The sequence below is a fragment of the Pollachius pollachius genome, assembly GCF_949987615.1.
Source record: "Pollachius pollachius genome assembly, chromosome: 16".
Classification (NCBI taxonomy): domain Eukaryota; kingdom Metazoa; phylum Chordata; class Actinopteri; order Gadiformes; family Gadidae; genus Pollachius; species Pollachius pollachius.
This window is the reverse complement of record NC_136949.1, coordinates 1992355-2015735: the sequence shown is the minus strand read 5'-3', so window position 1 is coordinate 2015735 and position 23381 is coordinate 1992355. Positions and strand designations below refer to the sequence as shown.

Genomic DNA, 23381 nt, shown 5'->3' with positions numbered 1-23381 from the left:
ATGCTGCTCTCACTCTCCAAGAACAACACAAAGGTTATGATCCTCATGCTGACTGGTCATCCACGAGTTCATACATACTAACTAATGGTTAATACTATAAGAACCCAATATTAAACAATAGGAAATATAATCCATTTAGGCAGAGACATTCCTTGACCTCTCTCTGGTGAGAGCACCATCACACCTGCCGGCGTGGCGCTGGGTGTGGGCGGGGCTTGTTGAGTCCTCTCTGTATAAATAGCCGTGTCCCTTTGGGGGAAGCATTAGCAGCCCTGCTGAGCTCCCACCAACACCTCTGGAACCATGCTCAGCTCTCTCCTGCGCTCAGCGCTCGGTAAGTACTGTCATGGAGTCACCTTCTGGGAACCGGGACCCCACTACATTCACTCTCTGGCTTTCAGAAACAGCACAGATTTGATTTATTGCTGTTGGATCAAACAAGCAAAATAAGGGTTTTTACAGATGATGATAATGATGTTGTTTCTTTTTTAGTGTTGGCAGCAGTCTGCTGTCTTACATATGCAGGTAAGGTGTGTGTGTGTGTGTGTGTGTGTGTGTGTGTGTGTGTGTGTGTGTGTGTGTGTGTGTGTGTGTGTGTGTGTGTGTGTGTGTGTGTGTGTGTGTGCGTGCGTGCGTGTGTGTGTGTGTTTCTGTGTGTGTGTCCCTCTTCTCTGAAGCCTATATCCTCTATTTCCACAGGGAGCGTCATCACTTGTGAGGACTGGGTGCAGCGACTGAGTTGTAGTAAGAAAACCCGTTATTAGTGTTGGGAAGGATACCTTTAAAACGTATCCAGTTACAGAATACATGCCCAAAAATGTAGTATGTAGCGTATTCCGTGACATCACTCAATCTTAGTATTGTATTCTAAATACTTGGATTACTTCCACATTGAATTGCATTTTTGAAGTGTAGGAAAGCGGAATCAAATCCTGCTTACTAAACATGCATTTTCTGGTGTGTTCTTCTGTTCCAGTTTGCTGAATGTGTTAGGCCCAAGTCTCCCTGAAAGTGCACTATATTATATAATTTGCTGTAAAGGAACAAAGACTATAAGGGTAGTTTATGCAGAAGACATGATCAACAGACGAATTGACCAATTTTTCCCTTTTCAGTTTCTTTATTTACTCAGCTGTTAAAAGTGGGAAAATAGATAAACATAAAATATTCTGTTTCTGTACAGAATTTGCTATTACATCTAACATGTTTTCCACTGAGCTAAGTGCATAGGTGTTTCCTATAAAATCACCTTGAGAGAGAGAGAGAGAGAGAGAGAGAGAGAGAGAGAGAGAGAGAGAGAGAGAGAGAGAGAGAGAGAGAGAGAGAGAGAGAGAGAGAGAGAGAGAGAGAGAGAGAGAGAGAGAGAGAGAGAGAGAGAGAGAGAGAGACTATTTAAGGCGTATTCACACGCCCTAAATATTATTTTTTGGTTTGGTGCAGTTCCTTTTCACATTGCAATCGCAACAGTCCCAGAATTTGTCAACAACGCACACGTGTGCAAAGATGGTCAAATAATTGGACAAAAACGTCTGAGGCGGGGTAAAGCGGTAAAGATAAAAAAAAAAAAGCGGGAGAAAGTGTTGGTGAAAGTCAATAATCATGGATATCCAGCGGGCTGCACTCGTGATATTGATTCGTTTCATACAGTTGCGGACCGGCCGAACTCCTTCTCCCTCATCCTGCTGCTGAATGTGTCAATTGCCTTGGCATTTTTATGCGTGTTTAGAGGCATACGTTTTATGTTGTAGTCTGTCAAAATATCCAATAGACATTCCGTCTCCTCTTGGCTCCATGCTGAGCCACGACTCATTTTCACCCGACGGTCCGACAATGTGCTGATAGTCTTGAAAACACCGCTAATCAAACAATAATTCCCATAATGTGCTCGTCTGAGCGGGTGCCTATTAAGTCCAAAGAGGCGTATGCTTTTTAGAACTGGATTTGGCCGAGGTGCGTTCGCTTTCACATCCCAAGCGAACCGCCCCGGGGTTCGTTTGGAAGCGAACCGAGAGACCACCTCTTCAGGGAGGATCTCGGCCGGCTGATTTGGTGAGCATCAAAGTGAGGTGGTTGCATTCACACCAACGCAAACGTACCGGACCAAGGGAGGAGCATTTAGTGCGCACTAAATGCTGTTTAGCTGTTGAATCTAGAGCCCAGGGATGGACTGGGACAAAAATCTGGCCCAGGACTTTGGGATGGAGATGACTTTCATGAGACAGCGAGAAAAGCGTGTGTAGAATTTTGCCACTGTGTAAAATAATAGAAAGTAGTCCTGGACCGTGGATATTTGCATTGCAAAATATACATGTCAATGTTGGGATGTTTGTGTGGTTAGAATTGTGTGAGGATCACAGGCAAATATTTTATAAGCAAATAAGCAACAATCGGTTAATCAAGACTGAAAAGGTTCCAAATAGTGCAGATGGCTTTGCATAGGCAAAACATACTGAGCAGAACAGAGAGTTGTCCTTCTTACTTATGTGAGCCACTTTCTGTTTATACCGTCATTGGTTTCATAGGTGCTCATACCTTTTCTAGGGGGTTGTTGAGGGTGGAAGAAAATTCAAATCAATACAATGAAATCCCTCATCTCGGTGTACTGCTAGCTCAGCTTCCCCTTTGCTGGACCCTGAATCTGCCTGTGTTGACAGTAGAGCTATATTTGCATGAAAATGACAAGTAACAAATAATTCTAATTTAGCAGCCCAATACATTAAAGGGGATGACCCTTTAAATACAAAGAAAATAACAAAATGAAAGACAAAGAAATAAAATACATTTAATGTAAGGCTAATATTAATGAGTTTAAGAGTTTAAGTCATTATTATATTGCCAAACATGCCCGCTAGTGCACCTGTCATATCTATGCTGCTGTGTACTGTTCCTTTACATTAAAGTTTTGTATTTCTCTGTGACTTCAGAGGGAGGCACAACACTGTCCATGTACCATGGACAGTGTTGTGCCTGAACGCGTTCATTGAACGATAGTTCATGAACTCGTTCATATTTTGGGAGAGCGTGAACTGAATGTACTGTATTACTGCCTGATGAACGTTACTGTGAACTCGTTCATTCTGGTGTCTGTGAACGGCACGCTCACTCGGTTTAACTTCGTTCAATGGGGGGGTTATTTCTTTGTCAACGCGGCGGATGCGCGCGCAGATCGCCGTGTTGTTTGACCGGTTGCCATGGTAATCTCTGTGTGGTTAATTTGCAGTTGCGGTGTTGTCAACTTACTGTTACATTAAACTGTAATCAGAAAACGCGGTTATATGCTATAGATCCTATAGTATCTGTCGTATAAAGGCTGGGACGAATTTCAAATTATAAATATGTACACTTTATTTTGAAAGTATAGACCGCCACGATTCCCATTGAAACGAATTGCGCTGTGATTATTCTTCAAAACGAGAGCTGTTAAATTGTAAAAACTGAATTAAACTGTAATCAGACAACGCGGCTACATGCAATAGACCTTAGACTATCTGTGGTATAAAGGCTGACATGAATTTCGAATTATAAATATGTACAATCCATAACGTTAGCTCTCTGGCTCATAGCTCAGCGGACTAGAATACCTCCTAGAATCATTGCTTGTTGGCCGGAAACGGAAAGGGGGGCTGTTCACGTTTGGTTGTAGTCTTTTTGCTCGGTTCTCCGTCCCAACAGTACGGCTAGAACCGAGCGAAAAGACTACAACCAAACGTGAACAACCCCCCTTTCCGTTTCCGGACAACGAGCAATGAGTCTTCCAACAGAAATCAATTGGATTTACAAAATGCGCTAAATGTGCAATAAAACAGGATAGAAACTGTATTTCGCTATGATAGTTGATTCAACCACTCTATTTCATCCTAGAAAAACCACAAAGGGGGCTCAATGTTCAAAATACCGGAAAAAATAATAGCTCACAGCAACATATTGAAAAAAAGAGTTCATTTTTTGGAACTGTAAACTTAGTTCAAAATTTTGAATTATGAACGTCTAACTGAACTAGTTCATTTAAAAATGTGTGAACTGAACTTTGAACTAGTTCACGTAGAAAGTGAACTTTCCCAACACTGACCATGGACATTATAGAATAGACACCGGATTCCAAAATGGCGCCCATTCATTCCTATGTAAACTGCTCAATTGCACAGGGCAACATCAAGGAGAGATATGCTTCCACATCATGGGATCCTAGCCACGCCCTAGTTCAGGGGTGGGGAACGCCCGGCCATTTCAACTGGCCCGCAATGCAATACAATTTTTATATTTTATATCTTCATATATGCATACATGAATAAAAAAAAAAAATCAGGAAAAAAAATATATCGCCCGTCATTAGTTTTCCGAGAGAGTCCTATGTCCGAGTCAACGTCAGGGTCAGTGAATACAGCATGTGATGTACGTACCACTGCATTGGGTCGGAGTGACTGACACATGACATGAAGTACCGACACAGATAAGTGATGCATCATGGCGACTGTCAAGAAAAGGAAGGTGGACGCAGAATGCCGCGTATTTCAGGAAAAATGGACAAATGACTTTTTCTTTGTTGAGGTGAAAGGCAAGACAGTGTGCCTAGTTTGTGGCGAGGCGCTTGCGGTGATGAAAAAGGCCAATGTCGAGCGCCATTACAGCTCGAAACATGCTAAACTCGACGAGTTGAAAGGACAAATGCGTTTGGATAAAATTAACGCTCTTCGTCGGAGTTTGGGTGCTCAACAAGCAGCTTTCACACGGCCACAGACTGACAGAGAGAATATTACGCGTGCAAGTTTTGTGGTGAGTGAACTGATAGCCACGAAGCTGAAACCTCACGCTGAAGGAGAGTTCGTGAAGGAGTGCCTCGTAGCCGCCGCGGAGCTGCTCGCGCCCGACAAAGTGAAATTATTTCAAAGCGTCACGTTTGTCCCGGAGAACCGTTTCAGAAAGGATTACTGATATGGCGCAAGATATTGAAAAAACACTCAAGAACACTGCAAGAGACTTTGAGTATTTTTCTCTGGCCTGTGACGAGACAACAGACATCACACACACAGCGCAGCTTGCCATTTTTCTGCGTGGGATTACGTCTGAGTTTGAAACAAAGGAGGAGTTGCTGTCTTTGCAAGCCATGCATGGCACTACTAAAGGTGAGGATTTGTTCAATCAAGTTATTGTGGCCATGAACAATTTTGAACTGCCATTTGAGAAGTTGAGCGGCATCGCCACTGACGGAGCTCCCGCAATGGTTGGCGCGCAAAAAGGATTGACTGCTTTAGTCAAAAAAGAAATGAGCCGACTGAGTCTGGATCCAAGTGATTTAGTTGTATGCCACTGTATCATACATCAAGAGAGTTTGTGTGCACATTCCCTGAAGCTTAACAATGTGATGAAAACAGTTGTGTCCACCATAAACTTCATTAAAAGCAGAGGGCTGAACAACCGCCAGTTCAAGGAGTTACTCAGCGAGCTTGAGTCAGAGTATGGTGATCTGGTTTATCATTGTGAAGTGCGAAGTCGTGCAAATATGCTTGCACGGTTTTATACACTACGGGAAGAAGTCAGACGCTTCATGGAGATGAAGGGTAAACCTGTCATGGAGCTCAGTGATGGCAAGTTCCTCCGTGATCTGGCCTTCATGGTGGAAATCAGCAAGCACCTGTCAGAGCTAAACATCAAGCTGCAAGGTCCCAACCAGCTCATCAGCTCTCTGCTTTCAAATGTGAAATCATTTGAAGTGAAGTTAAGGCTGTGGCAAGGACAGCTGGAAAGGGGAAACAGTGTGCACTTTCCCACCCTACAAGAACAAAAACCTGATGTTACGACTGAATATGCTGGTGAGTGTGCAAAACTCATCCAGGCATTTGATGAGAGGTTTCATGATGTGAAAAATATACTAAAGGAACTCGACGTGTTTGCGACACCATTTAATGTGCAACCGTCTGATGTGCCAGATAACCTCCAAATGGAAATAATTGATCTGCAAAACAACGAGCTCAAAGCCAAGTACCACAACCTTTCTCTGCTGGACTATTACAAACTGTATGTTCGTGCTGAGGATTTTCCCATCCTGAGGAGACATGCCCTGAAGTTTGCATCTCTGTTTGGGACAACGTATCGCTGTGAACAGTTCTTTTCAAAACTGACTCTTGCAAAGACTCGCTTCCGCTCAAGACTGACTGACTCAAACTTGGAAAACCAGCTTCGAGTAACATCATCATCACTGCCAGCTGACATCAGACGCCTTGCTAGAGAAAAACAGTTCCAGCCATCACATTAGGTGAGTCTAGAAATGCAGCAAACATGAGGCTTAGTAACACAGCAGTTATAGACTTTTTTTGTCTTTTTTTTCATCTTTAGTTATGTGTTCATAATGGTATGGCCCTCTGAGGACTTTGGAAAAATTGAAATGGCCCTTGATGTGAAAAAGGTTCCCCACCCCTGCCCTAGTTCATGACGTTACGGATGCAGAAATATTCTTGTTTTTTTAGCATTGTAGCATCATAAGCGAGAGGTCTGAGCCATCGCAGTCGCATTGTTTACCGACCATGGAAGTATAAATTAACTTCATAAATGTGAAAGATTGCTCCATATAACATATAATACCAACAACATAGTAAATGTATGTTGGCCTAAAAAAACCCAATACAGTTCAATGTTATTGCTTAAGAAACAGATTCCATCCAACCATTTACGAAAAATGCTATCAATAATTTATATACAAATAAATGGTTACATATCGTTCAGCAACGAGGTTGGAGTAGCCTACCCACATAAATATTTGTAATAGGCCTACACCAACATTGTTAACTGTCATACATAACTAAACAAGCAAATTAAAAATTAAATAGTAACATAACTGAAATGTTTCTTAGGCTATTAACAATTTTATAAAAATGATACCGTAATGCACCCGTTCTTTGTCTTTGGATCTTTTGAATAAAGGGATCAATAAATGGTGAAACGAATGATCGCAAGAGAGTCATTGAGCAGCAGCTGAACCATTCTAAAAATCCCTTAAAAAAAAAAGTCACCACAGTGCCTAAAAACCATCAACGTCATTCATGTAGAGTAAAAGGAAGAACCTCGAACACGAGAAGTTAACGGAGCCGTGCACTAGGCTCTCTCGGATGCCGGGCCGAAACAACATTTGTTTCACTATGACCCCTTTCAGCTGCCCGCCACTCCTTCTCCAGCAAAAAATAACATAAAACGGCTAATAAAACGCTTGAGGCGGCGTTTTGAAAAGAGAAAACTTACATTTTTTTAGTACATGGCATAAAGATAATTATGAGCCTTTGATTGATATCCAGTAATTTTTTGCGGGGACACATTCCTGTTCCCCACTTGCATTGGAGTGAACGGAAGTATCTACTTCTGGGCCCCTGGAATTGAGGGACCCGTCCACAGCCCGCTTAAACAGCTGCAGTACCAGGCTTGGCCGCTAAGCACTGGTGGATTGCGGAAGTATGCCCTGTTCCCGGGGGCTTGCCATGGACCTCCCAGGCCGTGGGTTCGGCTGAGCCAATCAGATTTGACAGAACACGGAGCAGTCCGATTTGGGAGGGCCGTTGGGCCGCTCGCTTTGCCCCGATACACTGTGTTTAAAGGGAAACTTCACCCATTTCCATTAAGCTTTGTGTCGTCAGAAACCCACTCATATTTTTGAATGGTTGGGCATCATTCCCTTATGTTCCCCTGAGACAGGAGAGATCTGTATCGATCTCCAACACTTCCTGTTTTAAATGACGCAATATGGCGATTTTTGCGTCATTTAAAACAGGAAGTGTAAGAGGGGAGGATTCTCGTAAGACTACAAGCACTAGTATTCTACTTTACATATGTCAATCGTAGGGACCGACTGACGCTACAGACCTATTAGATCAGTGCCAGTGGGTGGGACTTCACCAGCAGAAACTAACATCCACAGCGTCTGAAGCTAAGCTAACGGACGCTGTGGAGAAAACTGAATTAACGACAATGGCGGAAGGTACTGGATCTGATATAGAAGATGGGGATTTTGAAGATCTGATGCTCAAATTAGATGTTCGTGGCTACCTTTACGAGCCGCAATATAGCGACGAGCAGCTGAAGCTGCTAGAGGAACAGGAGGCGGCCGCTGCGGCTGCTACAGCCGAAGCAGAATACCTGCCTGTCGCGGACGAGGAGCCCGGAATGGCTCGAGCTGGGGCGGATTGGCGGTGCCTGTGCTCTCACTGTGCGCCTATGGACACAGAGGTAGAGTCCGTCTGCTACAAAGAATTTCAAAGATTTCGATTTCTTCTGGACAAAATCTCTGAATCAGACGAGAACAAGGACGTATGTGTTGAGGAGCATCCTACTTTGGCACCACATATGGACAGCGGCGTCCTGGAGACCTATTTCAGAATCCCAAAGGTGAACTGGAAACGTCAGCCAAAGCCTGCAGGGACGAACGGATGTCTGACTGTAAAGTGAGTGTTTTTATTTTCTATCTGTTACTATCGTGGCATGTTAACTGCATAAAGACCATCTATCGCTAAATGTGTACTCAATGTTTTGTCTAGACAATATCACCTAACAGCCTACCGACACTTTCTGGAATGGGTCCTGCAAGGCAAGAGCTTGGGCAGAGGCTGTAGTGTCATTTTACCTACTTGCGTCGTGCAGACCATCCGACTAAAATATCCAGCTCCAGACGGCCAGCACTGCGGGCACCAAGAAGCTGACGACGCTCAGGAGGAACTATAAGTTTCATTGTTTACATATATTTTTGTTATTTCTTGAAATAAATGGTTCAAATTCACATTGTAGCCTTCTAGTCCTTAGTAGTGTTGTTCCAAGTGTATATTCGAGAAATGATATTATTGGACGACCAACATTTCACAAGTGGAGCTACTAAGCTACTGTTGCCTTAGATGAAAACAATAGCAGAATAACGGTCATACATAAGTTTTATAAAATATTATAAGTCTAAATTGTACTATAAGTTAGTTGCATATCAGTTACCTCCTTCCAAGTTTATAATGTTGAACTTTGGTGTAGACAGACCGAGCAGGAGTTACATTATATTTTTTGTTCACAAATTAAAGAATCGTGTCATGGGTAGACAACAAATTAAAACAAACAGGGTAAAACTAAATAAATGATGATATATATACAGTAGAGGGAGAATCTAAAAAAGGCACTACTGGAGGTTTCCCAGAAGAGCAGAGTAGAGAGAGATGGAGTTGGGTGCTATGGGAAGAGGTCTCAGAAGCGGCTTTGGAACAAAGTTGTGCCAGCCTCCTTTGGTGCCTTAGGTACAGGGACATGATGTTGCGGTATCAGCTTGGTAGATGGAACCGCGAGGTCTCTGATAGGCGGAGATCTAGATCAGTGGGAGTGGCCTGCGAAGCTGTGCATCGTGGTGCAGGTTGGGAGTTGTTGGCTTCAATCCACAAGCACCAAAAAGTCACTTTCTGCCTTTTCTCGGTCAAAACGGCACCAAATTAGAACTTTATTTTATTATTCGACTACATATAGGACCCAATTTCAATACATATTCATGTTTCCAGCGGTGAAATTCCCCTTTAAGGGAATAGCTTGGAGTGAGGCTATTTTACATATCTATAACAACTGGCAAAGCATGTTGTGCTTCTTGTATTCAATTAAATTAAAAAATATACGTTTTAAAAAGGCTTCTGTTGAGCTGTAGACACTGAGTTACTTATCACAGCAAAGAAGAGAACATTTCTGTAACTTCCTCCAGTGACCCCAAAATGGACCCCGAAAGTTTTGTCAATTGGCCTACTTTCAACGTGATTGCATAATTTGCTAATCTTAACGGTGGCAAAATGATAAATAAAAACATTTATTAATCTCTAATCGTTCCCACAGATCACGGAGTGGTCAGTGTGCTCACAGTGGCCTATGGACGGACTGACAGCCAGACCTGCAGTAAAGACAAACCTCCAGAAGAGTTGGCCGACACTGCATGCTCTCAAGCAGGCGCTTTGGAAGCCGTTGCAAACAGGTGCCTATCAGTGTTGAGGGCTTCCTCTAACCTAGAGCGGCACTCTGTAACGTTGTACTGCCGCCTTCACTCTCTTGGGGAATGTGAGCCCCAAACACAATAATTAGTTTCAGTTAAGATGAGTAAATTGACATTAAAGATGAGTAGGGAACAATGTGTTTTGGTGCCCAGACAGTGTTGTTTGCTTGCAGGTATTTGTATCTCTCGTCTTATTAGTGATGTGTGTTCCTGGTTAAGGTGTAACGGTACAAAAGTCTGTAAAGTGGATAAAATGATCTTTGGTGCCGACCCCTGCCGTGGAACCTACAAATACATCCAAACCACGTATACCTGCCTCCCTGCAAGTGAGTCCTGTCACTCAGTGAAGTACTGAAACACTGGACCTCCGTGTGTGAGTGTGATTTCTAACCAGAGTTTATGTGTAGATCATGTCGTCGCCTGTGAGCTTTCCACGGCGGAACTCTACTGTGGTAGGATTCATCACCGATGTATCACGATGTGCTCAGCAATCAAGACCCGTATTTCATCTTCACCAGCAAGTTCACATGTGTAGTTTCTCCTCCTGTCTGCTCCCCATCCAGAACAAGAGAAGGTGATAAAGGTTATTGCGGCTTTTTATGGGCGCAACGACCGCACCACCTGTGTACAAGGTAGTCCTTACAGAGAAATTGAACAAGTCAACTGCTTTAGTACAACTGCGGCATCAACTGTAGCTGAAAGGTTCTGAGTCAGATTTCTAATTCATATCAAATAAAGAGCTGTCATTGGGTGACTTCAAGATTGGTGAGAGAAATTAACAACCGTGTCTCCACAGCTGCAACGGTCAAAGCCGTTGTACTATCTATGCTTTGAACTCAAACTTTGGGGATCCCTGTCCTGGGACCTTCAAGTACCTGGAACTGGCTTATACATGTGAATGTAAGCAACGTTTCCTACAATGTGGATTTAGCCTTCAAAAGTTTAGCCTTCTAGCCTTCTAATAGAACCTGTTGGCCACCAAACCGTTCTTCATACTGAGCTTTCCAATCCTACAGGTCCCTTCTGAGGAGAGCAGCAGGCCTACACTACAAACACCAACATCTGGAGACGCATGCCCCCCCCCCCCCCCTCCAGCTCTCCACCTGATGAATTAATCTTGATCTTGCATTCTGATTTTTGCATTAAATGACAACATAAATACAACATTCAAACTCAGGCTCTCATGCAGTCATGTGTGTTGTGAAACAAAGAACATCAGTGCATACAAGTAGGCCTTCATCTTCTACCAGTGAGAACTTTTGGGTTCTTTACCGATCCATTTACACCATTCTATGTCGACTAGATTGACCTTCTGAGGTTGAAGGTTAATGAGGCCTTTTTATTAAAGCCTTATTATTAAAGCCTGCTATGGCTTGGTTTCAGCCTAATCTAATCTATATCAACAGACACTTTCCTTTCCTGAGATACTGATCCAATACACTGGATCCATACACTTTGAAAATCCATTCAAATAAATATTCTCTTCAAAATGAAAAACATAGAACTCTTAAAACCGTTATGAGTCCATAAAGATTGATCTCAGCGGTGTAGAAACAATCAGATAAAAATATGTCTGAATAAACTGGAGGGGAATTCCTCTGTAGTTTCTGGTAAAACATATAAAACGTTGTAATTTTTCTTTTACAAAGACTGTAAAAATGGTAACATGGTCTCGGTCTTTGATAAGACCTTATGGGCAGCACAGGGAATAGTACTGTGGCTCTTCACTGCTGCGTTGTTCCCAGATGACATATTGATCCTGACAGACCAAAGGCCTCCATTGAACTTGTTTACATTCGACCGTAACGCTAATGCTGCTCTCACTCTCCAAGAACAACACAAAGGTTATGATCCTCATGTTGACTGGTCATCCGAGAGTTCATACATACTAACTAATGGCTAATACTATAAGAACCCAATATTAAACAATAGGAAATATAATCCATTTAGGCAGAGACATTCCTTGACCTCTCTCTGGTGAGAGCACCATCACACCTGCCGGCGTGGCGCTGGGTGTGGGCGGGGCTTGTTGAGTCCTCTCTGTATAAATAGCCGTGTCCCTTTGGGGGAAGCATTAGCAGCCCTGCTGAGCTCCCACCAACACCTCTGGAACCATGCTCAGCTCTCTCCTGCGCTCAGCGCTCGGTAAGTACTGTCATGGAGTCACCATCTGGGAACCGGGACCCCACTACATTTACTCTCTGGCTTTCAGAAATTATGTTCTTTACACGTGATAATGATATTGTTTGTTTTTTAGTTTTAGCAGCAGTCTGCTGTCTTACAAGTGCAGGTAAGGTGTGTGTGTGTGTGTGTGTGTGTGTGTGTGTGTGTGTGTGTGTGTGTGTGTGTGTGTGTGTGTGTGTGTGTGTGTGTGTGTCTCTTCTCTGAAACCTTTATCCTCTATTTCCACAGAGAGCGTCATCACTTGTGATGACCGGATGCAGCGACTGAGTTGTGGTAAGAAAACCCGTTAATGAAAGGATCGGACGACCGGGCCAGAAAGAATAAAATGCAAACATGAGGTCAAAGGGAAGCGTCTCACTGTGCAGTTTAGCCTATACTCAGAAAAGCAGGATGCTCTTGACATACCGATATGTTTATTCAGAGATTTCCAGGTAGTTCGCTTCGATGACAGCCCTACTTTCTTGGTGACTGATGCAAAGCACGATAACCACCAGCCAGTCAAACATGAGCTCCCAGTTTGGTCCACCACAGGTTGTTGGCATGTCCAAAACTAAAAGGCTTTGGGGATTTGGTATGTGGGCCCTCATTCAAGTCTTTGAGACTGTGCTCCCCGGTTCAAGACTGAAAGAGTATGAATCGACTCTGAATATAATGAACTGGAAAAGAGGGGTCAGAATTGACTCCAACCGGAACCTCGACCCACCGAGAACCAAAAATATCCAAATGAAAAGAGATGGACAGGATTCAACAGCAGCTGAGATTGGAACATGACCCACTTCTTAATCAGTTTGTACTGACATCAAACCCAATATTTACAGAGCAGTGATCCCTAAAACACACACACACACACAAACGTACAAACACACACACACACACACACACACACACACACACACACACACACACACACACACACACACACACACACACACACACACACACACACACACACACACACACACACACACACACACACACACACACTCCTCCCCTTATTTTGGTCTTTACCGATTCATCTTTTGCTGTTTAAATTTCGCAATACCAATTACAAAATAACACAGTAGAAATACAAATATATTTTAATTATATTGTTTTATTCAACCTAAACGATAGAGTAGGTGGTTTGTACAGGTCGCCCCGTACGAACCACGTGACCGTTCGGCCCCCTGTCGACCGTTTTAGGAACTGCATGATGTCACTGCCAAAACATAGAGCACACCATTCATTTTATTCTCGGTGGAAATGGTGACTCTTCTTAAAACCTTTTAAGAAGGAGTCACCATTAAAATGTGTTTGAATAACATTATACCGATAAATGTGCATTTTGATTCGTAATTTTCGGTCAATAAATGAAGTTTAGTATGTTGAAGTTCGCATGGCATGAAAATTTCATCAACATTTTTCTTACAATAATATTAGTTCTCCTAGCTTGCCTACGGTCCCCCAGTAGCTAGAAATGGCATTAGGTGTAAAACGAGCACTAGGTATCCTGCTCCGCCTTTGAAAAATGAAAGCTCAGACGCTCCGATTTCGAATTTGGCCCCATATGTCATCAAAAGGGGCCAGGTTACCTCCCCTTTCTCTGCCCTGCCCGCCCAAAGAACACGGCCTGCCAATGAGACAATGAGACAACCGCTCGAGCACCACATGTGTGTGTGTGTGTGTGAATACACACGTCGTACACTTCTTTGTTATTTGGATAACCGTTCTGCTGTTGGTGTTATGGCGAATAACACGTCGAGCTCTCTGGTATTTCCACAACGAGACTCGTAGCGGGGGTTATCTCAGCCATGGTTGAGGAGGAATTGGGGGAAAGGAACTTTGGCTTTGACCTTAAGTATATGAACTTCGACATGGAGGAGAAAGTGATTGTTGCCCGCGATCGTCTCCCGCCGGAGCCCCGCTGCCCGCTGCCCACTGCCCGCTGCCCACTGCTGGCTGCCGAGGCACCACCGCCGCGAGGCACCACCGCCGCGAGGCACCACCGCCGCGAGGCACCACGGCGCGGCCCCAGTGCCTCGGTGCTGCCCGCTGGCCGCTGGCCGCACCCAAGGCGGTGGTGCCTCTACAGCGGGTAGCGGGGCTCCGGCGGGAGACAATCGCGGTCAACAATCCCTTTCTCCTCCATGTCGCGGTTCAGTCTACTTCAGATTGATGTGGAAGTGGAAGAACCAGAGACGTCGGAGAACCCGACGCAGTCGTTTGAGATTCATAATGTCGTCTGGAGGAGCACACAGCTTTTGGTGATAATATATATTATAAGATATAGATATATATGAATAATATGATATCATTTAGATATAGAGCTCCAGGACTCCCGCCGGAGCACCCGGAGTGTTCTAGAATATTTACAGAACACGGCCAAAAGCTGTGTGCGCCTCAGGATGATATTATGAATCCGAGCCATTACCTTACATCCACTGTAAACACTAGCCAGTCCCTCCAGAAAAACGTGATTTTGCGATCGCATAATTCAACGCATAATCAGCCAAAGTCTGCATATTCATGCGGGGGCCGCATTTTTTCAAATATGCCGCACTTTCACCGCATAAATTGCAGATTTCTGCGCAAAATATGCGGGGCTTGCATGATTTCATAATCCCCGCATTTTCGTTGCAAAAATGTCACCTATATCTTAGCAGAAAGTTAAAAAATGTTGCGTTTACTTCACACAAGAGCAGCCATTTCCCCCTGTTGCCATGGGAACGTTATGAAGTGACGTAATTACGCAACGTGAATGTCTTCGAAAAGCTGCATTTTTCGCAAGTTCCCGCAATTTTTGCAAGTTCCCGCAATTTCAGCGCATAAAATTGCACAAATATGCCACATATTTCCTCGCATTTTTTAAGAAAACGTGCCGCATAATCAAGGATTTTTGGCCGCAACAATCACAAAAAAACGCAGCATTTCTCTGGAGGGACTGACTAGCGCATTGCACCGTGGCCGCAAGCTCAGGGCCACACCCCCACCTCCACCTTGACCCGCCTCTAAAAAACCGCATGTTTGTGAAAAGCTCATTGCGGGACTGGCTCGCAGTGGCTGTAATTCTGCACCAAGGGTGAATTTCTTGAACGTCTTCAAATACTGTATTAAGGGCCCACTAACACCTATATATAAGCATCCATAAAGTAGCATGCCATGGGAGCTTTAATTCCACGCAACGTTTGGTGATCCAAATCGCTGCTGCGAACATGGTGTTTGAATAAGAGTCTTTGCGTTGTCTAAGCTTTTTTGTTTAGTACCATTTTATGTCACTGAAGATGTTCTTTCTAATAAAATATTTGAAGGGACCCACAGATGACATTTATTCTTTTTTGGGACAGATTAGGAGGATGTATTTTTGTGGTGCACAAGGGAAGTTTATAGTTCCGCCGAAATAAATCCATTCCAACGGTTCCTTTCATGCAGTGTTGGGACTAACGCGTTATTAAGTAACGCGTTACAGTAACTACGTTACTTTTGCGGTAACGAGCACTGTAACTAATTACTTTGTCAAAATCAGTAAAGCGTTAATCGTTACTGCGATTTAAACAGGCTCGTTACTTGTTACTTCACGTGCATAACCCAGGACTACAGTTTCCGTGGTGGACGTGAAGCGGACGTGAGTCACGCGACGCAGCGACGCGCAAGTAAATGAATTAAAACAATGGCGGCAGTCGACGACAGTCAAGGCGTTGTATTTCTCATGGAAATATGCACATTATTTTACCTTTCTGACGGTAAAGGACATAAGGAATATTTTGCTGACCTGTCATCTATGTGGAGGTTCGAAAACTCTAGCCACATCAAAAACTAGCAATTCTAATCTGATGAAACATCTTCAGAAACAACACGCATCTACCAAGCTAGTTGAAAAAGACCCTGAAGGTAACACAGGTGATGCTGCTGCTAACGTCAGCTCCGCCGACGCTAAAGGAGAAGCCACTCCAGCCAAACAACGAAAGCTTGATTTTACAAAGCCTGTTGCACAGTCTATAACCCAGACACAGCTAAACAAATGATGGAGATGTATGGACAAAGACTGATATAGACATAGACATACTAACATAGACTACTAAAGCACTTTATCCACCATTATTGATTTCATCAGTTGTTTTCTTTATCTAAATGGCCAGAGTGGAGGAAATATTATTTTTGTTAAACATTAACTATGTTTGTGAGGCTGAAAGTACTTTTTATTTATTTAGTTTCTCTTTGTGAGGCTGAAAATACTTTTAAGTTTGCCCATCATTATTGATGATGAGGTCTCCAGTTGGTGGAGTTTAGCTGTTTTGAGTTAAGGTTACAAAGAAAGGATAAACCTCACTGTGTTTACATTGTAAACATCTATTGTATCAGTTTTGCACCATTATTGAGTCCTACAGTTGCTAAATGGTCGGAGGCACAGTTTAATTTTTGCACTGCCAAAACTATACTTTGTACCTGTTTCAATGGCTACAATAAATATGCCAATATCAAAAGTTTCAAAACATACTGTATGTTGTGTTTTGTTGATCCACTGCTTCATCGTAGTGATACTGGGTACAATGATCAAATTGTACAGTGGTTTTGTCGAACACTATGCCACATCAACCCCAAAATAATTGGTGTGTGCATTTGTAGAGGGTTGGAAACAGTTGGAAACAATGGAAATATTTCATTCATTTGCACTCACACTACTACACTGCTATGGCACGTTCAGGTCACTAGGTGGCGCATTGCGCTTGTGGTAGGATAGGACTTACATGTAAGCAAGCCAGAGGAGGTTAGGGAGGTCCTTTGCCACATTAACACATTTCTAAGATAATTCAGAAAAAAAAAAAGTTACTTTCCCTAGTAACTAGTTACCTTAAAAGTAACGAGTAACGTAAAGTAACTGAGTTACTTTTGAAAGAAGTAACTAGTAACTGTAACTAAGTTACTAACTTAAAGTAACTTGCCCAACACTGCTTTCATGTATATATTTTGTCTTAGAAAATTATCATGACACATTAATACCGCTGTTGGATGATGTCCTTGTAATAAAAACATATATTTTCGAGTGACCAAGGGAGGACATTTATTTTTCTTTGGGACGGACTAACGAGCAGGGAGGTGCACCATACAAATGATAGCACCATCTAGCCGACGGGTTTTTCAGGGGAAACCGGAAGTCTATGTTCACTCTGCTTCCGCCCGAAAATCCGCTCCAAAGCTAAACTTTTTATACACATTTTGTCAAGTTAATCATGAAAAATATCTGCTTTCAAATGGTTTTAAAGCCTAAATGCAACCAATAAAATAAAATGCAGAAGAAAAGCATTTTCAAGGTTACTGCATTGATGGACATGGGGTCATAGATACAATAAGTTGTTTGAAAGGTTATGGTGTGCCGGGTCAAAGAATGCCTTGAGAGAGAGATGGAGACGTCTGGTCTCTTTCATATAAATAAGGGCATTAAGGATCACTAGATTTTGAAGATAATATACTATAAATACTATAAAAAGTGAAATCATTAGGATACAAGGACGCTTAGGAGTGAGCCAGAGACCTGGGGTCTGTTTTATACTGTTTGATAATATGATCGGTTGGTTGATAATAATGAACATTATTGTACATGATTATCCTCTGCTAACAAAAGCCATTTGCTAAAATGGATTTCACATTCCCTGGACCATCTCCTGTGGTTCGGTAGTTGGAGCAGGCATGACATTCTATGGCAGGGGTCGGCAATTACGTTTGGACGCGGGCCAATTTTTTTTCAGACAATGGCATCGCAGGCCATAGCTTTTTTTTGGGGGGGGGGGTCTACTATTTAAATTAGTATTTATTTTATTATATTAAAATAAAATAAACATCATCTAACTTTTAAAACGCATTTAATTTAATTCCATTAAAACGTTTATTTGCTTATGTTCGCTGTTTTTATGCCGCCTGCTGCATCTCGTGTCGTCGCTCATGAAACAGGCGATTGCCTAGCAACCTGCCGTATACAAATATTCTTTTAGATGACGTGTAAAAATGATTAGCTGAACATTGCTATGCTAGTTATCGATGCAAAATGTCGTTGTTGAAAGCCTTGAAAAGAAAAATTGATTCAGAATGCAGGACCTACAAAGAAGAATGGAAGCAGAGGTATGCGTTTATCCTGCCTGCATTTAGTAATGCCAAGCCTACATGTCTCATTTGCAATGAGGCTGTTGCCGTTTGCAAAGAATATAACATCAGAAGACACCATGAGACAAAACATGGCCAGTTCAAAAACGCATATCCTCCTGGGACAGAGGTGCGAACGAATAAAATTAAAGCATTGGAGGCTGGATATGCACACAGCAACAAAATACTTGTCAGGTCATTCACCGAGCAGCAGAGGGTTACAAGTGCGTCCCTTAAAGCAGCATGGGTTCTTACCCGTCACAACAAACCATTTACGGACGCAGAGGTTTTTAAGGAAGTGATGGTGGCTGTTTTGGAGGAGCTGGCTACAGATAAGTCAATGGATGGAGTGATTGCCTCAGTGAAACAAATGCCGCTCTCAGCGAGGTCAGCTTCCCGACGCATAGAGAGCCTATCTGACGATGTGCGCGGATCAATTATGAGTGGACTGAGTCAGGCCAACTACTTTTCCGTTGCCACTGACGAGAGTACAGACAACACTGATATCAGTCAGATGTGCATATACGTGCGGTATTTTGATGGGAAGGAGTTCAGGGAGGAGTTGTTGGCTCTAATTCCATTAGAAGGGAACACCACTGGGGATGTTATGTTTGTCAAAGTGGAGGAATTGATTAAACAACATGCACTACCATTTGAGAAAATAAACCTCATCGTGACAGACGGTGCACCTGCCATGGTTGGTTGCCACAGAGGTCTGATGGCCCGATTGAAGGAGATAGCACCACAAATGCACGCACTACATTGCCTAATTCACCAGAGTGTCCTGTGCGCCAGACTCAGTGGCGAGCTGAAGAGTGTCATGGATAAAGTGATGAGTCATTAATTTTGTCCGGGGTGCATCAAGCACACAGCACCGTCTTTTTCGCCAACTTGTTGCTGAGTCAGAGGCCTGCTACGAAGATCTGCTACTTCACAATGACGTGCGCTGGTTAAGTAAAGGAAAGGCACTGGAGCGCTTCTGTGCGCTACTAGATCAAGTGAAAACTTTCCTGCGAATGAGCAAGATGCGTGCTTCAGACGATCACCTGGCCTTTCTAGAAGGTGAAATGTCCATCTCAAACATCGCGTTTTTAACTGATATTTTTGGCCATCTTAACCAGCTGAACCTGCAACTACAAGGGAGAGGGAAAACCATTGTGGACCTGATCGAGAAGATGGATTCGTTTACAAGGAAGCTGGAGTTGTTCCAGTCTGATCTAGCAAGTGGAAGGCTCTTGCACTTTGCAACATTAAAATCACAGGCAGGGGGGCGAGTGACAGGAATTATGACTGAATTCCTTGACAAGCTACGGGACAACTTTCAGTCGCGGTTCCGAGACTACTGTGTCCCAAGGGAAATTATTGGCTTTGTCCGCGACCCATTGTCCACGCGAAGCGAGGAATTCTCCTCACTGGCCAAAACAACCATGAGCTCGTTGGACGAGGCAACGCTTCAGTTGGAGCTCATCGATTTCCAGTCAAGCTCCCTCGTCCGTGATGCGTTTAGTGCGCATTCCGTGGAGGATTTCTGGATCGGATGCTCAGAAGAGTACATGGGTATCAAGAAACTTGCCCTTTACTTGCTGACGATGTTTCCATCTACCTACACGTGTGAGTCCAGCTTCTCGTCAATGAATGCAATCAAGACACACGAGAAGAACCGTCTGACCAATGCAAGCTTGGAGAACTGCTTGAGAATAAAAGTGACATCCCTGTCGCCCGACATCCACAAAATTGTGACCGAAGGGAGGAGCCACTTTTCCCATTAAGTGAGTAGCCTACTGGCCTTTTTAAATAGTAGGCCTAAAAAAAATGCCCAGTTATATTGTTTGATCTTATTTAAATGTAAATTCCCTTTTTTCTGTCTTTATTCAGGAGCAGCGCAGATCCTTCTCCCACGCGGACAATGTGCATTCATCTTTCACTTTCTTTAAGTTTTATTTTAATTGGGCCATTTCACATTTGAGCAGACCTTGTTATGTTGTTAATTTAACGAAACGTAGACTATTTTTTACCTTGCCCACTGGAGGAGGGAGACGGGACACTTTTGGGGTTTTTTTGCACAAGATTACGCACATGCATAACTACACAGATGTACCACCTGTTGTTTTGTCACTTTAGGACTATCATCTATACCTCAATAAATGTTTCGAAATTGATGGGATTGCTGTATGCCTTTTTTTTTTTTTTTTTTTTTAAATATGGGGTTGAAAATATATTTTTTTAAATTAATTAATTCTTTTTTTTTTTTTTTTTTTACATCAAATTAACGTCATCTCGTGGGCCAGACAGAATAGATGGCGGGCAAAAATTGGCCCGCGGGCCCCTATTTTCCGACCACTGTTCTATGGCTTCCTTAAGGGAATAGCTTGGAGTGAACAGAGGCTCTTTTACATATCTATAGCAACTGGCAAAGCATGCTATGCTTATTGGATTCAATTAAATAAAAAAATATACGTTTTAAAAAGGCTTCTGTTGAGCTGCACTCAGTTACTCATCACAGCAAAGAAGAGAACATTTCTGTAACTTCCTCCAGTGACCCCAATACGGACCCCAAAGTTTTGTCAATTGGCCTACTTTCAATGTTATTGCCTAATTTCCTAATCTTAACGGTGGCAAAATGATAAATAAAAACATTTATTAATCTCTTATCGTTCCCACAGATCACGGAGTGGTCAGTGTGCTCACAGTGGCCTACGGACGGACTGACAGCCAGACCTGCAGTGAAGGCAAACCTCCAGCACAGTTGGCCAACACTGCATGCTCTCAAGCAGGCGCTTTGGAAGCCCTTTCAAACAGGTGCCTGTCAGTGTTGAGGGCTTCCCCTAACCTACAGCGGCACTCTGTAACGTTGTACTGCCGCCTTCACTTTCTTGGGGAATGTGATCCCCAAAAACAATAATTAGTTTCAGTTAAGATGAGTAAATTGACATTAAAGATGAGTAGGGAACAATGTCTTTTGGTGCCCAGACAGTGTTGTTTGCTTGCAGGTATTTGTATCTCTCGTCTTATTAGTGATGTGTGTTCCTGGTTAAGGTGTAACGGTAAGAAAGTCTGTGAAGTGGACAAAGCGATCTTCGGTGCCGACCCCTGCCGTGGAACCTACAAATACATCCAAACCACGTACACCTGCCTCCCTGCATGTGAGTCCTGTCACTCAGTGAAGTACTGAAACACTGGACCTCCGTGTGTGAGTGTGATTTCTAACCAGAGTTTATGTGTAGATCATGTCGTCGCCTGTGAGCTTTCCACGGCGGAACTCTACTGTGGTAGGATTCATCACCGATGTATCACGATGTGCTCAGCAATCAAGACCTGTATTTCATCTTCACCTGCTAGTTCACATGTGTAGTTTCTCCTCCCGTCTGCTCCCCATCCAGAACAAGAGGGGGTGATAAAGGTTATTGGGGCTTTTTATGGGCGCAACGACCGCACCACCTGTATATACGGTCGTTCTTACGATAAAATTGAACAAGTCAACTGCTTCAGTACAACTGCGACACGGGTTGTAGCTGCAAGGTACTGAGCATGATTCCTCATTCATATAAAAGTAGAGATGTCACTGGGTGACTTCCAGATCGGTGAGAGGAGTTACCAACCATGTCTCCACAGGTGCAACGGTAAAGGCCGTTGTAGTGTCTATGCTGTGAACTCAGTGTTTCAGGATCCCTGTTCAGGGATCAACAAGTACCTTGAAGTGGCCTATTCCTGTATATGTAAGTTTTGGAAACTGGCATTATGCTAAACAATTGCAATGTTTCCTACAATGTGGATTTAGCCTTTCTCTAATAGAACCTGTTCATACTCTTCATACTGAGCTTTCCAATCCTACAGATCCCCTCTGAGGAGAGCAGCAGGCCTACACTACAAACACCAACATCTGGAGACGCATGCCCCCCCCCCAGATCTCCACCTGATGAATGAATCTTGATCTTGCATTCTGCTTTTGGCATTAAATGATTATTACAACATGCAAACTCAGGCTCTCATGCAGTCATATGTTTTGTGAAACAAAGAACATCATTGCATACAAGTAGGCCTTCATCTTCTACCAGTGAGAACTTAGTTTTGGGGACCGCAACTTATGAATTGAACTGATAAAGTTTCACCATCTGATGTTTATTAAGTTTAACCTTCCGGGTTAACAGATATAGTGCTCTACATTTATCTTTATACTTCCTATCTAAAAATATGGAACGCTAGTATGGAGTATTGATTATTTATTTGACTTGGAAAGGATTCAACACTCAACACCCCCCCCCCCCCCCCCCGAGACGGTGGCTTGTGAGGGCCAGTAGGTATTTCCAAAATGATATCATGAAAGTAACGACATTTATAAATTGTATAAATACGTTATTTAGTCCGGAAAACAATTGGTCAAAGTTTACAAGTAAAGGTACGTAAGAGGACTAGGGCCAACCAGTGGCGAAGCTAGGCCTTTACCCACCCTATCGTCATCAAATCTAATATTCTACCTTTTTGTACACGAGCAATGAGAGGATAGATGCTGTACACCAGGCCTATTCAACTAGCGGCCCGCGGGCCAAATATTTATTTGGCCCGCGGGCCTCTTATTTATTTTCTGGCCCGCAAGAGGTTGCCTGCAGACCTAAAAAAAGTTTTTTAAAAAAAGTAAAAACAATATATATATATTTTTTTTATTCGCGTGTGTCATGTATATGACACATATATATATGACCGGCCAATAAACGCAGAGAATGCTACGGCAACAGGATTACACCCGTTCTGTCTGCACCTGCCATTGGCTCAGTCAAGCTCATGTTGCATTTTATGCTTGTGGACCATTGAGAAACTCACTTTAGCCAGGCTAACAACAATCCCAAGATGTCTCTTTCCAAGCCAAAAAAACGTAAGGTTGATGTTGAAAATCGCCAATTCAAAAGCGAATTCCCACAATATTTATTTACTTTGCCATCTGCCACAAGTAGTAAACCGGTGTGTTTAGTGTACAACGAAGCCATTTCCATGATGAAGGAATACAACGTGAAGAGGCACTACAACTCAAATCACGGCTCATTTGCTGCCAGTTATCCCGCGGGCTCGGAGGAACTGAGAAATAAAGTACAGGGGCTGCAAG

At 43.1% G+C, this 23381-nt stretch overlaps 2 protein-coding genes across 3 annotated transcripts; both read left to right on the top strand.

Annotated features, from left to right (window-relative positions):
• The first annotated feature begins 267 nt into the window (after positions 1-267).
• Positions 268-11160, top strand: LOC307087936 (L-rhamnose-binding lectin CSL2-like). 2 transcript variants are annotated; one of them, XR_013812522.1, is made up of 9 exons: positions 268-334; positions 493-525; positions 700-744; positions 9832-9967; positions 10205-10311; positions 10393-10437; positions 10549-10617; positions 10782-10885; positions 11002-11160. XR_013812522.1 is itself a non-coding variant. In XM_079753632.1 (9 exons), the coding sequence occupies exons 1-9, from the start codon at positions 304-306 to the stop codon at positions 11010-11012; spliced, it is 651 nt and encodes a 216-aa protein (XP_079609758.1). In that variant the 5' UTR covers positions 268-303; the 3' UTR covers positions 11013-11159. The 2 variants fall into 2 exon arrangements, 1 of the variants encoding a protein (XP_079609758.1); XM_079753632.1 differs by having other exon boundaries at positions 10549-10687; positions 11002-11159.
• Positions 11161-12088: 928 nt separating this feature from the next.
• LOC307088320 (L-rhamnose-binding lectin SML-like) lies at positions 12089-22128 on the top strand (the record flags this gene model as incomplete). Its single annotated transcript, XM_079754172.1, has 9 exons — positions 12089-12130; positions 12243-12275; positions 12398-12442; positions 20947-21082; positions 21320-21426; positions 21508-21552; positions 21664-21802; positions 21896-21999; positions 22118-22128. Exons 1-9 carry the CDS (start codon positions 12100-12102, stop codon positions 22126-22128), a joined length of 651 nt encoding a protein of 216 aa, XP_079610298.1. The 5' UTR covers positions 12089-12099.
• Positions 22129-23381: the final 1253 nt, after the last annotated feature.

What these genes read in the sequence shown, in the direction of transcription:
- LOC307087936 (XM_079753632.1), top strand. Translation starts at nt 304, where the DNA reads ATGCTCAGCTCTCTCCTGCGCTCAGCGCTCG. An exon ending in CTGCTGTCTTACATATGCAG is followed by an intron (nt 526 to 699) that starts GTAAGGTGTGTG and finishes CTATTTCCACAG; the next exon opens with GGAGCGTCATCACTTGTGAG. An exon ending in TTGGAAGCCGTTGCAAACAG is followed by an intron (nt 9,968 to 10,204) that starts GTGCCTATCAGT and finishes TTCCTGGTTAAG; the next exon opens with GTGTAACGGTACAAAAGTCT.